The sequence below is a fragment of the Cynocephalus volans genome, chromosome 4 (genome assembly GCF_027409185.1).
Source record: "Cynocephalus volans isolate mCynVol1 chromosome 4, mCynVol1.pri, whole genome shotgun sequence".
Taxonomy (NCBI): Eukaryota; Metazoa; Chordata; class Mammalia; order Dermoptera; family Cynocephalidae; genus Cynocephalus; species Cynocephalus volans.
In genome coordinates this window covers 30,555,267-30,569,398 of record NC_084463.1, presented here as the reverse complement: position 1 = coordinate 30,569,398, position 14,132 = coordinate 30,555,267, and the positions used below count along the sequence as shown (strand labels likewise).

The window sequence follows — 14,132 nt, the reverse complement described above, 5'->3', positions numbered from 1 at the left end:
TGGACTAAGCATGGACCAGGACCCTTAAAAGATATGGGTGATCTCATGAACCCACTGCATATTAGCTGTGTGGTCCTCTCTGAGCTTCAGTTTCCTCAGTTACTAAAAACAATGCCTATTTGCAGGGTTGTTGTGAGGATCAATGAACTGCTGTGTGAAGAGTATCTTGCACAGTGTCTGGAGCATTAATTACATGTGGGTAATTATGTATAAGACGTGGCAATTCTCTTTCTTAAGAAAGAAAAAAGAGTCAGATGAAAATGTAGGAGCAGGGATTTCAGGCTGAAAGATACAGAGGACTTTGGTGGTTTAAAAGTCCTTGTGGATCCATGAATAATTATCCATTCAAAACTTATTTTTGGATGTCCACTCCATGGCAGGCTCTGGGGATACAACCAGGAATCAAAACCCAGTTCCAACTTTTAAGGAGACTTCAAGAGATAGCCAAGTCCAGAGACGATTGCAGTGTGGCTTTGGAAGCACAAAGGAAGGAGAGCTTCTCTGCAGAAGTGGCCTCTGTTCAGAGACCTGGCAGGAGTAGGGTGTGGGGAAGGCAGGGTACCCCAGGCAGAGGGAGGAGAGTGGTGTGCTCAGGGAGTGCAGGCAGGTTGCTCACATGGAGGTGTTGGGCAGAAAAGCTAGGTGTGGTACACTGTTTCCTCCAGGGCTTGAGGGCCAGGGCTGATGATAGAACCTATTTTGCCATAAACAAGGAGCCTACCTGCAAAATGGGTAGCACAGAACAGATGCCTCCCAAGGCGAGAGAGCGACCTCTCTCCCCTTACTCCCCCTTTCCCTTCTTCCCAAGTGCTGAGGTTCTTTCCAGCATGATTGTTCCCATTGTTGAAGGAAAGAATCTAAGCACCAGCATTTCATTGCTTCCAAACCAGACTGTTGAATGTCAGGCATTTTCTGACAGGGATCACCTTTGGAAAATGAAAGGCCAGTGAAAAATTAGAATTACAAATTGTCTCATTCTCCTTCTGTGTTTTCTTTGAAGACCAGTTGGATGGAAACAAACCCAATTACTTCTTTATCACATATAAAGTACTCCAGAAGCCCAAGCCAAGCCGTGCTTTAGGTGGGAGAATTACTTGGAGGAGAGGCCAGCCTATTTCTAACCTGCACTATTAATTATAGGGCACTTGTAAAAAAGAATTAAGCCTGGAAATGCAGTTGGCAAGCTAACATCTAATTCAGTAAATAATTGGGAGTCAAACCGTTATTTTCCTGAAAACTCGAAATTGTTCAAAGTACTTTCCCGATTAGCACCTAAATAATAAAGTAATTATGTAATTAGTAAGTAATTTGTCACTTCAGGATGTAAATTTAATTTACTATCTTTTCTTTTAAGCTTGACGCCAGAGGTGATGGAGGCTGTGGAGGCATTAACTTTGTTTCAGGTGCAGGCTGGGCAGGGCAGGCTCCCCTGGAGAAGAGCCACGCTCCCAGATGGGAAGGGAGGCCTGGAGTTGGGATGCTGGGACCCCTTCATAGGACTTGGACTGATCTCTACCTTTATTTTTAGTATATTCTAGACACTGGGTGAGAACTGATTTTCTTCCATGAACCCCTTTTGTGCCGACACTGAGCCACGGGCTTGGGAGGTGATAGACCAAAGTGTCCTTGCTGTGGCCTTGCTCTTAGGGAGTTGAGTGTGTTTGCATCTGTGTTGGCCTGTAGTGTGTGTATGCGTGTACACCTTTATTCATGTATTCGTTCTGTGCATTTGTTCCTTTGCCAGATGTTTGTTGAGCTCTCTGCTACCACCAGGACCTGTGCTGAAATCAGCTGGGCACACTGTGGGGTGGCACAAAAGGTGTCTGCTCTCCAGGAACCATCATTCTAATAAAGGGGACAGATGAGAAGCAAGTAAACAAACATATTCATGTAAATATCTATACAGTCACATACCACATAATGATGTCTGGGTCAGTGATGGCCCACATATGTGATTGTGGACCTGTAAGATTATACCAAAGGTGAAAAATTCCTGTCACCTAGTGACGTCATAGCCATGGTAACGTCGCAGTGCAGTGCATTACTCACGTGGGAGCAATAGGCTGTTCTGTGTAGCCTCGACGTGTAGCAGGCTGTGCCGTCTAGGTTTGTGTGAGGGCACCTCGAGATGTTCACACAGTGAAGAAATTGCCTGACGACGGATTTCTCAAAATGTATCCCCCTTGTTAAGTGATGCATGGCTAGATATATATGTGTACACGTACGTACTGCAACCTACTTCAAAATGTTGGTGGGAAGGTCTGTATTATCTTTCAATTTGATTTTTCCACGAACTTCATGAAGTACACACATAGTATACACACACACACACACACACACACACATACTTATATATTTGTGTATATACGTATAACTATAGTTAGTGATATGTGCTTTAAAGAAAATAAAACAGTGTTAGGGAACAGAGAATGCTGGAAACGCCATCTTAGATGGGCTGACCAGGTAAGATGGAGAGGACGTTTGAGCAAAGGTTTGCATAAACCAAAAGAGTGAGACATGGGTACAGAGTTTCAGGTGGAGAGAACAGTGAAAGCAGAGGTCCTGTTCGGATATTCGAGGGAGACAGAGAAGGCCGGTGTGGTTGGAGCAAGTGAGGGGGAGAGAGTTTTAGGAGATGAGGATGGCCTAGGGGCCAGGATCAGACCCTGAAGCGCTCTGACTGGTTCCCAGGGCAGGGCTTGGTGGAGAGGAGAGGCCTCCTACAGCTTCTCATTGTGTCTCAGCAGCTCCCGGAGAGATGATGAGGGTGGTGGAAGTAAAGGTAGCATTACCTACATTTCACATGTGTGTGTGTGCAATTTACAAATTCTTTTCACAAACATTATCTTATTTATTTCTCACATGAGTTCTGGGGGGTGGAGGATTTAGGGAAAGCCTAGAGAAGCTGAATACCTAGCCCAAGGTTGCACAGGTGGCAGGCTGGCTGGCCCGTGACTTGGGTCCTGAGCTTTGGGTGCTTTGAGATGAGCTCACAGTGGCCCATTCCAGTGTGGCACTGTGGGCCTCAGGGCTGGTGCTCAGCAGTGGGTCCTCCTTACCTTTTCAGGAGCCCACAGAACTGATGGTCAAGGGGTTAAGATTGACTGGATTGCTTCCACAAGCAGCTCAGGCAGTGGGGCTGAGGCTCTTAAAAGCCGATTATCCAAACAGGATGGAGTTTTAATCAAATCTCCAATGAAGGGGGAAGATAACCTGGCATAATCAGAGGAGAATTAAGAAGGGAGTAGCCACAGAGTGGACTCTCTACCTTTATCCATGGAAGCCAGAAAGGGAGAAGGGTGGGTGATTTTCTCTGCAGAATCTGGGGAAAGTAAGACTCTGTGTAGCCTTGGCCTGTAATCTGTGTTGAGTTTAGAAGGGGCTCAGTCAGTGGCCATCCTAGAAAGATGGGGGCCTGGCTGAGCTGGTGTTCAGGAAGTAGAGGCCCCTGCATGTCATGGGTAATCCTCAGGGGAAAGACCGAAGGAGGACAGAACACTGGGGAGCTGGTGGCAGACGGGTGCTGTGTAAGGGCCCCAGAGAGCTACGTGTAGGTCATGTCCCTAGTGCTGAGCACAGCGGCTTCCCCATAGCAGATGCTCAATAAATATTAGTTCATTGGGAATTATCTAAGTTCCATGGAAACAGCATAGCCTTTGGGCCCAGCCAGACTGAGTCAGAATGCCAGGCTCCCTCCCTGGTAGCACAGGTGGGCAGAGGATTTCACCCTTCCCCACCTTCCTTCCCTCTTCGTCGCGTCCCGCGGAGTCACAATGAGGGCTGTGCATGAGGTGGGCACTGCCTGCAGGGCAGCCACTGGCTGGCCCATCCTTTACCTTTGTGGTCTCCTTTGCAGCCCCTCCCACCTTTACAGAAACACCCCCCCAGTACATCGAGGCCAAGGAGGGCGGCAGTATTACTATGACCTGCACAGCTTTTGGGAACCCCAAGCCTATTGTCACCTGGCTCAAGGAGGGGACACTCCTTGGTGCTAGTGGGAAATACCAGGTAAGTGGTTGCTCCTCCTCCAAGGCAGTGTCCCCTGCAGCTGTCCAATGTCACTGTATGCACAGGCACAGTGTGCAGGGGGGAGCTGGTGGCCCAACTCGGCCTTGGGCATTGGAGGGAGATGGACAAGGAGTCACCTGCCCTCTGCATCCCCCAGATGGTCACGAGGCCATATCAACCTCTGCTTCTCTGATTCCATCTCTCTGCCCGAGGGTGGCATTGGGGATACCCAAGGGTGGGTACTCAGCTCGTCTGTTTTCGGCCCCCAGGTGAGTGACGGCAGCCTGACAGTGACATCAGTCAGTCGGGAGGACAGAGGTGCCTACACCTGTCGAGCATACAGCATCCAGGGGGAGGCTGTCCACACGACTCATCTGCTCGTCCAAGGTAGGAGTGACTTCTTCAGCCTTTTTATCTTCTGGGCTCTGGCAGGAAACTTCCAGCCCAGATGAGCTACAGAGGCTGTTTTCCTGGGGCACCACAGCTGGGGTGGTGGAGGTACATGCAGTCCATGAGCTGGCAGGCTGCTGTGTACCGTGTGGTCTCTGGCTGGAGCTTCCATGCTGGCTTGCCTGGGAAAGGGTCATGTCCATGGGCTGTGGGACACTGTGGCAGGGATGCACCGTGCTGAGTAGCTTCTGGTTTCTCCTCTGTCCAGATAGCATCCCTACTGTGCCTCTGCCTCCCCAGGAGAGGAGACCTCCCTTGGGTCGTTCATCCATTAGTGATGGCATCAATAAAGATAGGAATTCATTCCAAGCCCCAGACATTTAAATAACACCAAGGACATTTGGCAGAGCTGGGGTCTGTGCAGTCAGCACTGGAAGATGCCAGTCTGCCCTGCCTGGGGCCCCAGAGCCCTCAGAAGGGGCTGGATATTGCCCAGGACAGGGCAGTGTCCAGGTGGAGGGGTCTCTGCCCTGCTTCTCCCAGTCCCCCTGCCTGCTGGAGGAAAAGAGGGGAAGGGTTGGTGGCAGCCGTGTCCAAATGACAGAGCTGCCCAGGCAGGCACTAACTCCTCCCGCCTCCCGCCTCTGAGTGCTGAGTGGCAGCCAGGGCCAGAGGTCCCTCTGCAGCTTGCACAAAGGCTACCCCCTCCCTGGGGAGAGAGCCAGCCTCGCTGCTGCCTCTGTGAGGACAGCCAGCACCAGGGCCTGCAGGAAGTTCACCTCTGCCTCCTCTCCCCAAGGAGTCTTCCTAACCTCTGGCTGGTGAGACACACAGTGCTGACTCCTCTGGAGACAGGATTATTTCTTGCCCTGGATTTAAAAAGAGTGGCCTTTCTCCCTCCTGCATGTCTTCTGCTTGAGCTCTGCTGGAGAAAAGGCTGGGCAGAGAGGGGTGTGTGTATGGGGAGTGGTGGGGGGGGGTACAGATGTGGTTGAGAAGGTGCCCGGGCATCGATAGTAGCTGGAAGCATCTCCATGAAAACTGCCCAGTGTGGTGCCCCCAGCACCCCTTCCTGAGGCACCTCAGAGCTCCCTGGGAGACCTGGTGCTGTTGACCTCCTGCATCAGGTGGGGTGATGCTTGTTCTCTGTCCCCTCCAGGGCCTCCTTTCATAGTGTCCCCTCCTGAGAACATCACCGTCAACATATCCCAGGATGCTCTGCTCACCTGCCGGGCGGAGGCGTATCCCGGCAACCTCACCTATACCTGGTACTGGCAAGACGAGAACGTCTACTTCCAGAAGTGAGCATCCTGCTCGTGTCACTCACAGGGGTCCTCCCTGGCCCCAGGGACCAGGCCTGTGAGCAGGGACTATGCAAAGCTGCCTGTGGGTTCCAGGAGCTTGGGGAGGGGATGGTCCGTGTGTCCCACTTGCTATGGCCAGAGTCTTTGCATGAGGGGGCCTTGACAAGAGGGCCCCTGGGTATGGCAGGGGGGGCCGCATCTGGAGGAGGTGAAGGGGATGCCCTTCTACCTTGCTCTGGTGTCTGCTGGAAGACCCCTTCTCCCACCTGCCAGCGCCCTTCCCTGGTCATCTCCTTGTCAACTTTTCAGTGACCTGAAACTGAGGGTGCGGATCCTGATCGATGGGACCTTAATCATCTTCCGAGTGAAGCCAGAGGACGCAGGGAAGTACACCTGCGTCCCCAGCAACAGCCTGGGGCGCTCCCCCTCGGCCTCAGCGTACCTGACTGTGCAATGTGAGTAGGGGCCAGGGGCAGCCTGGCTGTGGGGGTTCCAGGAGGTTCTGGCCATGTTTGCTGGACTGGAGGCAGGAGGGCAGCAATGGCCAAGTGTCACTGGGGTGAATATGAGTGGAGGGAGGGACAAGGGACAGCTCCAGAGGAGGCTGAGACCCGCGGGTCAGCAGGGGAGAGCTCACTTGCTCGTGTCTCCTGTGGCTGGCCTCACTGTGTGAGTTAGCTGATTCATGCCATCCATGGGGCTGAGGCTGGATTCACGGAGCACGGACCCTCTGAACAGTTGCCCAGGGATTGAATGCGGCCGGCACCTTGGTGCCTTGAACAAGTTGCTCTTTGGGGTTGTTGTCTCAGGTGTCTGAGGGCACAGGGTTGGGTTTCCTGGTGCCATGCTCTCTGCCTCCCTCTGTGGAGGGTGTGCGAGGCGGGGGGAAGGGCCCTCTTCCAGGGTGACTTGGTCCAGCTCCTGTGTCGCTCTTCCCTATGGCTGCGCAAGACCCAAATGAATGAGTTGCTCCTCATGCCGGTGCAGGCATGGCTTCTGTCGAGCACAGCGATTCAGGTTGCTAACCTTCAGTATCTGAGTGCAGTCCATTGCCTTCCCACCCCCCGCAAGCTGAGTGCCGTGTGAGAGAAGGATGAGTAATGAGAATCAATGTCTTCCTTTCGATTGGCGGATGGCCCGTCTCTCAGGCAACAAAGGCCCCACATCGTTGCTGAAGGTGACAGGCTCTCTATCACTTGGGGGCTGGTGTGAGAGAGGCTCACACCCACAGCCGTGGGGTGGCAGGGGTGAGAAGTGTCACAGTGTGGAGATGGTGGCCCAGGGTCAGCAGAGGAGCCGAGGACAAGGCAAGGAGCAATCAGTGGCCTCAGCAGCTGGAGCTGGTCTGACTATTGCACAGAGCTGGGCGTTTGGGCACCTGCCATTGAGTGCTCGTGGTGGGGGAGCCAAGCCCAGCTGCTGAGCCCCGCCAGACCCTCATCTCGTACTCACATCGTTTTCTCACCTCTGTGGAGTGACTTTGCTGGTGGGGCAAGAGCACCGTTCCTCCACACCCACCGTCAGCAGTGTGGAAGGACTCTTAGAGTGCTGCATGGCAAGTTCCCAGCTTTAGAGAGCTGTGAGGCCCAGGACATTAGGTCTGTGCCACCAGACCTGCAGCAGGACAAAGCAGTCAAGAAATTTTCATAAGTGACTGTGACGTGCCACAGTGGTGCTAGAGCAGGAGAGAACTGTGGGTGGAGTGTCCCCTGCTTATGGCTGGACACAGGCTGTACCACCTGGGCAGGAAGGCGGCATGGTGGGGTGGTTGTCAGAGGAAGATGTACCTAACTTACATGCAGGCCCATCCTCAAAGCTGGAGGCTGTCTTCGTGCTGGGAGGCGTGTTGTGGTTTCCCTGTCTCTCCGCAGCGCCAGCACCAGCGCCCACTCCCACACCAGCCATCCTTTTTACCTCCTTCCTGCCTTCAAAGGGAATCCAGGGGGTTGAGATTTACAGGTGGGTGAGACAAGGATCTTTATTTCTGCTAAAAAGCAGTGTTCAGAGTATTTCCCATTCATAAACCCTTTGAAAACCTTGGAGGAAAAAAACCCTCTCAGACAAAAGTAGGAAGCTATATCTAAATATACACCTCGGCCTGGTATTTATGCAATGCTGTTCTCTGAAGAGCTCACAACATTAAAAGATACCAGCCCATTCGTCCTCACCGCCCCTTAGTTCTGGATTCTTCTCCTCCGTGGCCCTCAGAGAAAGTGGGGGCTTTGGGAGGGGGTGGCTCAGTCTGTGCCCCGGGAGTGTGGGGTTCTCTCATTGCTCTCCTGGGAGCCCTTCGTCTCCTCTGTGGCCCGGGTTGATTCTGCATTTCAGCTGTAGCATCAGAAGGGAAGACTGAGGCTTAGGGAGGCTGGATGCCCAGCCAAATGGAGAGGAGGGAAAATAGCCCCCTGTGGTTATCCGATGATGGTCTTAGGCATAGAGCTGACATTCCTCTTCTGGCTTAGGATGTGGAGAGTGACCTATTCGCTGTCCATGGGAGACTCTGGGCTGAGGAGGTTTGGTGTTTTGGGGCTAAGGCAAGGGGTGTGGAGAGTCCTTGCCAATAGTAGCGTCTGTGAATGGTAGTGTTTGCGGAGCACTGAAGACTGGGACAGGCTAGACGTGCCTTGAGGGCCAGCAGCACTGGCAGCAGCAGTACTTAGCAGTGCAGTGGGCTGGGCAAACAAGTCTGCAGCCTGCTCTCTGCCTGCCATCTGCAGCCTGTGGCTGTGGCTCTGCACCTAGTGCTGTGCCAGCTGGACCGCTGCAGTCGGAGCATCTGTGTTCGTGCCGGGCTGCCTCCTCCTGACTTTCTCACCTGGCTCTTCTCACATCTTTCTTTTCTCTTACCTGCTGCCCCATGCAGACCCAGCCCGTGTCCTCAACATGCCCCCTGTGATTTATGTGCCTGTGGGGATCCATGGCTACATCCGCTGCCCTGTGGACGCCGAGCCGCCTGCCACCATGGTCAAGTGGAACAAAGACGGCCGCCCCCTGCAGGTCGAGAAGGTGCTAGAGAGACGCGAGTTAGGGTGCAGAAGGAGAGGTGCCCTCTGATGCTGAGAGGCTGCCTCTGGGGTCTGGCTCTCTGCCAGGACTCCCCCCTCCCAGTCCTCAAACTCTGGGAAAACCAAGAGCTGCTTCTCTCAGGGGCTGTTGTCCCACAGGGGCTATGGTCCCGTAGGAGCTGTGGTGCTGTAGGAGTTCCTGTTCTCCCTGTGTGCAGATGCCCCGGCCTAGGCTCCGACTGGCCTCTGTCCAAGTATTCTGTCTGTCCCAGCTCAGGTCCAGCCTAGCGGGGAGTGGGCCAGAGTGTCTGCCCCTGACCACTGCTTCCTGCTCCCTTGTCCATGTCTGGCAGAACCTGGGCTGGACCCTGATGGAGGACGGCTCCATTCGGATCGAAGAGGCCACAGAGGAGGCGATCGGCACGTACACCTGTGTGCCTTACAACACGCTGGGGACCATGGGCCAGTCTCCTCCCGCGAGGCTCGTCCTGAAGGTGAGGCCCTGGGCGGTGGGTGGCCCCCAAGAGCACGGCTGCTGAATCTCCAGCTTCACACGTGTGCCTGTGCTCTGCTCCCCAGGACCCTCCGTACTTTACGGTGCTACCAGGCTGGGAGTACAGGCAGGAGGCTGGCCGGGAGCTGCTCATCCCCTGCGCGGCTGCGGGGGACCCCTTCCCTGTCATCACATGGAGAAAGGTACCCAGGCTCTGGAACTGGGTTGTGGGGGAGGGTCTGCTCCGAGTGCGGTGACTGGAGGAGGGTGGTGGCAGGGCAGGCACTAGGGGCTCAGTGACCGACCGCCCTGCCCCCTCTGCTCACACTCCTGCGGGGTCGCTGGCTCCTCCCCTAACTTCCCTCCCCTCCCTGCTCTCACCCCTCTCCTCCCCCTGCTGGGCCAAGGTGGGGAAGCCCAGCAGAGGCAAGCACAGCGCCCTGCCCAGCGGCAGCCTCCAGTTTCGTGCCCTGAGCAAGGAGGACCACGGGGAGTGGGAATGTATCGCCACCAATGTGGTCACAAGCATCACTGCCAGCACCCACCTCACCGTCATCGGTATGTGGCTGGTGGGGCCGGGCTGGGCAGTGGGGCACAGGGCAGGCCGGCTGGGATCCCGGTGCTAGACCCCAGGAAGACGTTCCGTGGTGACTGTTCACCCTCTGTGGGTGTCCTTCCTAAGTCAGTCCAGCCCTGCACTTCCACGTGCAGCTCTTGCCCTCTGTGGGCTCTGCATGGGAAGGTCGATGTGGGTCCTGTCCTTGGGGAGGTCTGATGGCGACAGGCCAGGTGTTCCCAGCAGCCCACATGACACAGAAAAGAGGCAGCTACGTGGCTAGCAGTAATGGAGAGTCCTGGTTTAAGGGCCCAGTGGGAAAGCCAGAAAGACTGGGGTGAGGGAGAATTCGGCCTTGTGGCATCTTGGATGGGGGTGTAGAGCTTAGGCTGAAGGGCTTGGCCTGGCATGGGGAGGCTGGGGTAGGGGAACTTACTGGTGCTTTTTTTTCCAATTGCCTGAGGTGTGTGTCCCCAGGACCTCTGCCTGTCCATCAGGTCCTGACAGTCATGATTGTATGCACAGCCCACATGTTTTGGGCCTTTCCCCCAGCTTTTGGCTCTGTACTTAGTGGCCTGCATACCTCATCATTCACAGCCTAGGAGGTGGAGCTGGTGTCTCTCCCAGTTTCTGTTCGTTGAAACTGAGGCTGGCATTGGTGGAACTCCTACACCAGCGTCATGTCACTGACAAGTGGCAGGACCAGGACTCCAAGCAGAGTAGAAGCTCTTAGCGGCTGGGTTGTGCTGCCCCTCACATCAGTCCTCAGGTGGCATATGGCTGTCTCATGATGCCAGAGAGCTTGACAGGAGAGGGCACTTTTTGGTTCCCCGGGGGACCTTCAGAGACAGTGTTTCTGTGCTTACAGTGAGTGCAGGATTTGGGCCTGGGGTGAGGAGGCTTCTGGTGTCCCTCTGGCCTGTATTCCTGATGCTCATGTGACCTGCTGGTTGGAATAGACTGCACAGTGGGACGGGCTCCCCTCTCCAGCCCTGCTAAGCAGTGGGGTCAGAGGAGGCAGCCCCTCAGATCGTCCCCGTCCCTAATCACTTCACTGGCTGGGTAGCATGTTGCTACGACATGCTTCCACTCTCTGGGGTCCTCACGACAAGATGATGGGTGCCCAGCAAGATTGGTAGGGCTCTTTTCAGTCTGAGAAGTCTCCACTTGGTCCCCAGGCACCAGCCCCCATGCCCCGGGCAGTGTCCGGGCCCAGGTCTCCATGACAACTGCCAACGTGTCCTGGGAGCCCGGCTATGATGGAGGCTACGAGCAGACATTCTCAGTCTGGTACGGCCCTCTGTGAGTCGCCCCGCATGCTTTGCTCTCTGCTTCTCCCCTGCCCGCCCGATCTCAGGCAGCCCGGGGGAGGGGGGGGGGTGCAGGCAGCTAGGGCAGGGATGTGGCTATTCACTTGCCAGACCTGCAGACAGTGAGGGGGCCAAGACAGCAGCCAGTTTCTTGTGGGTGACGGGTGGCATCTAAGGGGCTCTGGGTGTCCCTGGCCCTGAAAGGTTGGGGATGCATATTTGGGCTGTTGCCAGAACTGCCTGACCCTCTGCTGCTTTCTTTAGGCTTATCTTGCTGTCCCTCTTCCTCGTCCTGCTTCATTCTTCTTCTAGGTTCCTGTCCTCTGGAGTCTGGAGAGACTCCTAACCTTCAAGGGCTCTGTGAAGTAGCCCAGCCTGCAGCACAGAGTCTAATTTTTATTCTGTCCCTTCCACAGCAGTCCAGAAGCCAGGACAGAGAAGCGATGCTCATCTTGTCTTTGGCATCTGCACTTTCTCTCTAGGACCATGTATTTCTCGATTGCTTTTATGTCTCTGTCATTAATTTAGCCAGATGCAGTGATTTGAGGGCTTTGTCCAGACCTTAGGCTAGAAGAGATCTCAAAAATGTCCCAGACAGGACAGGGGTACAGAAAAGGAGGAAAGAAGGCCAGCTGACCTCCCTCCTGTCACCCTAGGGCTTCTGTCACCCCATACCCCTGTCCTGAGCTGAGAACTGTGGCCACCTGCGTCATGGGCGACACCCCTTAGCTGGGGGAACAAACCCCCTTGCTTCCTCCTTTCAGACCAGGTGCAACTTGAGCATGGGGAGGAGGAAAAGTCAGACTCCAGAGGAGACTGGGGGCACTCAGGGAGTCCCGTTGACCCAGTTGCCAACAGTGAGGCAAGCTGAGAAGGGCCATTTCCCAGGCCGACCGTCATGGGCATTTTGAGTTCTGCATAGGCAAGCTGGACCTTGATGGTGGGAGTTGCCTCCAGAACAGCCCCCACCCCCTTCTCTCTGTGCCCCAACCCCGGCAGGGTAGGGGGACTCCTCACGAGGCTGCGCGGGGGCCGCTGTGGATGGTGGCACAAGGGGTGGCTGCGTGGCCAAGGAAGGGGTGACAGGCATGGCCGAGCCGTCTCAGGGGTGGCCGAGTGGAAGGTCTGGGCGGAGGAGGGGGGCTCTGGGCTGGCCTGGGCCCTCGCCGCCTGTGGGGCTGCCCGGCGCTGCTGCTGCTCCGCCCATTGCTTTGCGCACTTGGCTCCCTGGCTCTGGCGTGCTGGGCGGGGAGGTGTCCTTCCCTTTCCTTCAGCTGCCTCTAACTCTCTGGGCGCTGACCAGACATTTGTCGCTAGCCTCTTTTTGCTATGCTTTCCGCCGCCTCAGCTCACCCTCCCGGGCGTATGCAGCGGGGAGCCTTTGAACTTGGAGGGGACCCCGGGGCATCCGCGACTCACGCCCAGGGCTGCGGGGAGAGGCGCTTCCGCAGGACGACGTCTCCTCTCCGTGGCGGCGCGCGGTTCTGCACCTGCGGCCGCCGGCCTCGTCACCGCCTGGGAGGTGGGGGGCGTGGCCTAGGACGAGGGAAAGCCCCGCCCCTAGGTTCAGTGTGCTCCGGCACCACAGCACTGTCCCGGTGATTGTGATTCCTAACCCGTAGGGCCTTAGGGGTCTGGGCCCCACTGTGGGGAACCCCTTGGCCATTTTTGTCATATACCTGGGCATCCTCAGATGACCCAAATCTGATTAGAACAGTGAGCCTCTAGTTGCTCTGGCTTTTGGGTGTCCCTGGGAATGTGGGCAATCAGGGTCACTTGGGTTCCCTCCTTCGTCCTGCTGTTGCTGAGTTGCTCTTCCTCCCTACCCACTGTCCTGCTCTCCCGAGGCAGAGACACTCCGAGGTTGCGACCAGGGTGGTTTTCTCCCACGATGCAATTGGCAACCTCAGAGTCTTGAACATGATGTATTCTGAGGGCCCCATCCAGTAGAGGAGGTTCCAGTGACGTCTGGTGGCTCAGCATTGTGAGGATTGGCATAGCCAGAGCTGGGCAGGTCATCCCACCTTGGCTATTTCCTCTTCCTGCTCTTGCACCTGGGAACTCCAGGCCCACCCACTGCTTTCCCCTTGAGGACCCTACGTGCACTCTCTCCTCTCCAGTGTAACCCACCTCCCTGTCCCCTACCCTGTCTTTCTTTTGGCCAGGATGAAGCGGGCACAGTTTGGGCCCCATGACTGGCTGTCCTTGCCAGTGCCACTGGGACCAAGCTGGTTGCTGGTGGACACCCTGGAGCCTGAGACAGCATACCAGTTCAGTGTCCTGGCCCAGAATAAGCTGGGAACCAGCGCCTTCAGTGAGGTGGTCACTGTGAACACTTTAGGTGAGGCCTGGAGCTGGGATGTCTTATGGATGTTTCCTTGAGGGGTGAGGATAAACAAGGATGCTGAGAGGGATGGTCCTGGCAGCCTCCACTCATGGCTTACCATGTGCCAGGCACCTTGCTAAATGTTTTGTTTTATCATGTCACTCAATCTCCCAATAAGGATCCCCTTCAGACCCTCCTGTGGGCTTTGCCTGGTCCCATATCAGAGCACTTTGGCTAGATTCCTGTTGCGTTCTTAGATGGAAGGATGGGGCTTAGAATGTCATCCTTCTCTGTTAGGTGCATGTTTGCATCTTCTGTGGCTTTGCAGGGGAGTTGGGCGTCCCCTCCCTCACGCACTGCCTGCTGGTTCTTCCCTCTGGCCCCTGCCTGATTTGGTGGTGGCCGTGCAGCCAGCTCTTGCGGTGGAGTTTGCCAGTATGTGCCAGCTCTCACTCCACTCTGGTTGGGTTTGCTCTTCTCTGAGGACAGAGAGGGCCGCTGTGAACAGGCCCTTCCCAGGTGGGGGTGGGGGGTGGCAGGACTCTGGCCTGTTCCCAGACTCTTTTCCAGGTGGGCAGCAGGGGGATGCTCGCCCTATCTGGGAATTGAGGGAGTGGTCAGGGTGCCTTGAGAAGATATTGCTAGTACCATGAAAGAGAACAGAAGATACTGTGATTACATTGAATCCTGACTTCGTCCCTGTAGCTCCCGTTTCCCCCCTTTTTGAGGTACGTGATTCC

The 14,132-nt window shown here is 55.5% G+C and overlaps 1 protein-coding gene across 1 annotated transcript in view; it reads left to right on the top strand.

Moving 5' to 3' along the window:
• Nucleotides 1–14,132, top strand: part of IGSF9B (immunoglobulin superfamily member 9B) — a 45,246-nt gene that overhangs the window by 13,999 nt on the left and 17,115 nt on the right. Inside the window, exons 4-13 of the mRNA XM_063093724.1 lie at nt 3,857–4,008; nt 4,278–4,395; nt 5,558–5,699; nt 6,012–6,157; nt 8,566–8,708; nt 9,061–9,201; nt 9,287–9,403; nt 9,608–9,758; nt 10,935–11,046; nt 13,232–13,407. Of these exons, the coding sequence (XP_062949794.1) occupies nt 3,857–4,008; nt 4,278–4,395; nt 5,558–5,699; nt 6,012–6,157; nt 8,566–8,708; nt 9,061–9,201; nt 9,287–9,403; nt 9,608–9,758; nt 10,935–11,046; nt 13,232–13,407 (1,398 nt within the window). The remainder of the gene's footprint in view (nt 1–3,856; nt 4,009–4,277; nt 4,396–5,557; nt 5,700–6,011; nt 6,158–8,565; nt 8,709–9,060; nt 9,202–9,286; nt 9,404–9,607; nt 9,759–10,934; nt 11,047–13,231; nt 13,408–14,132) is intronic.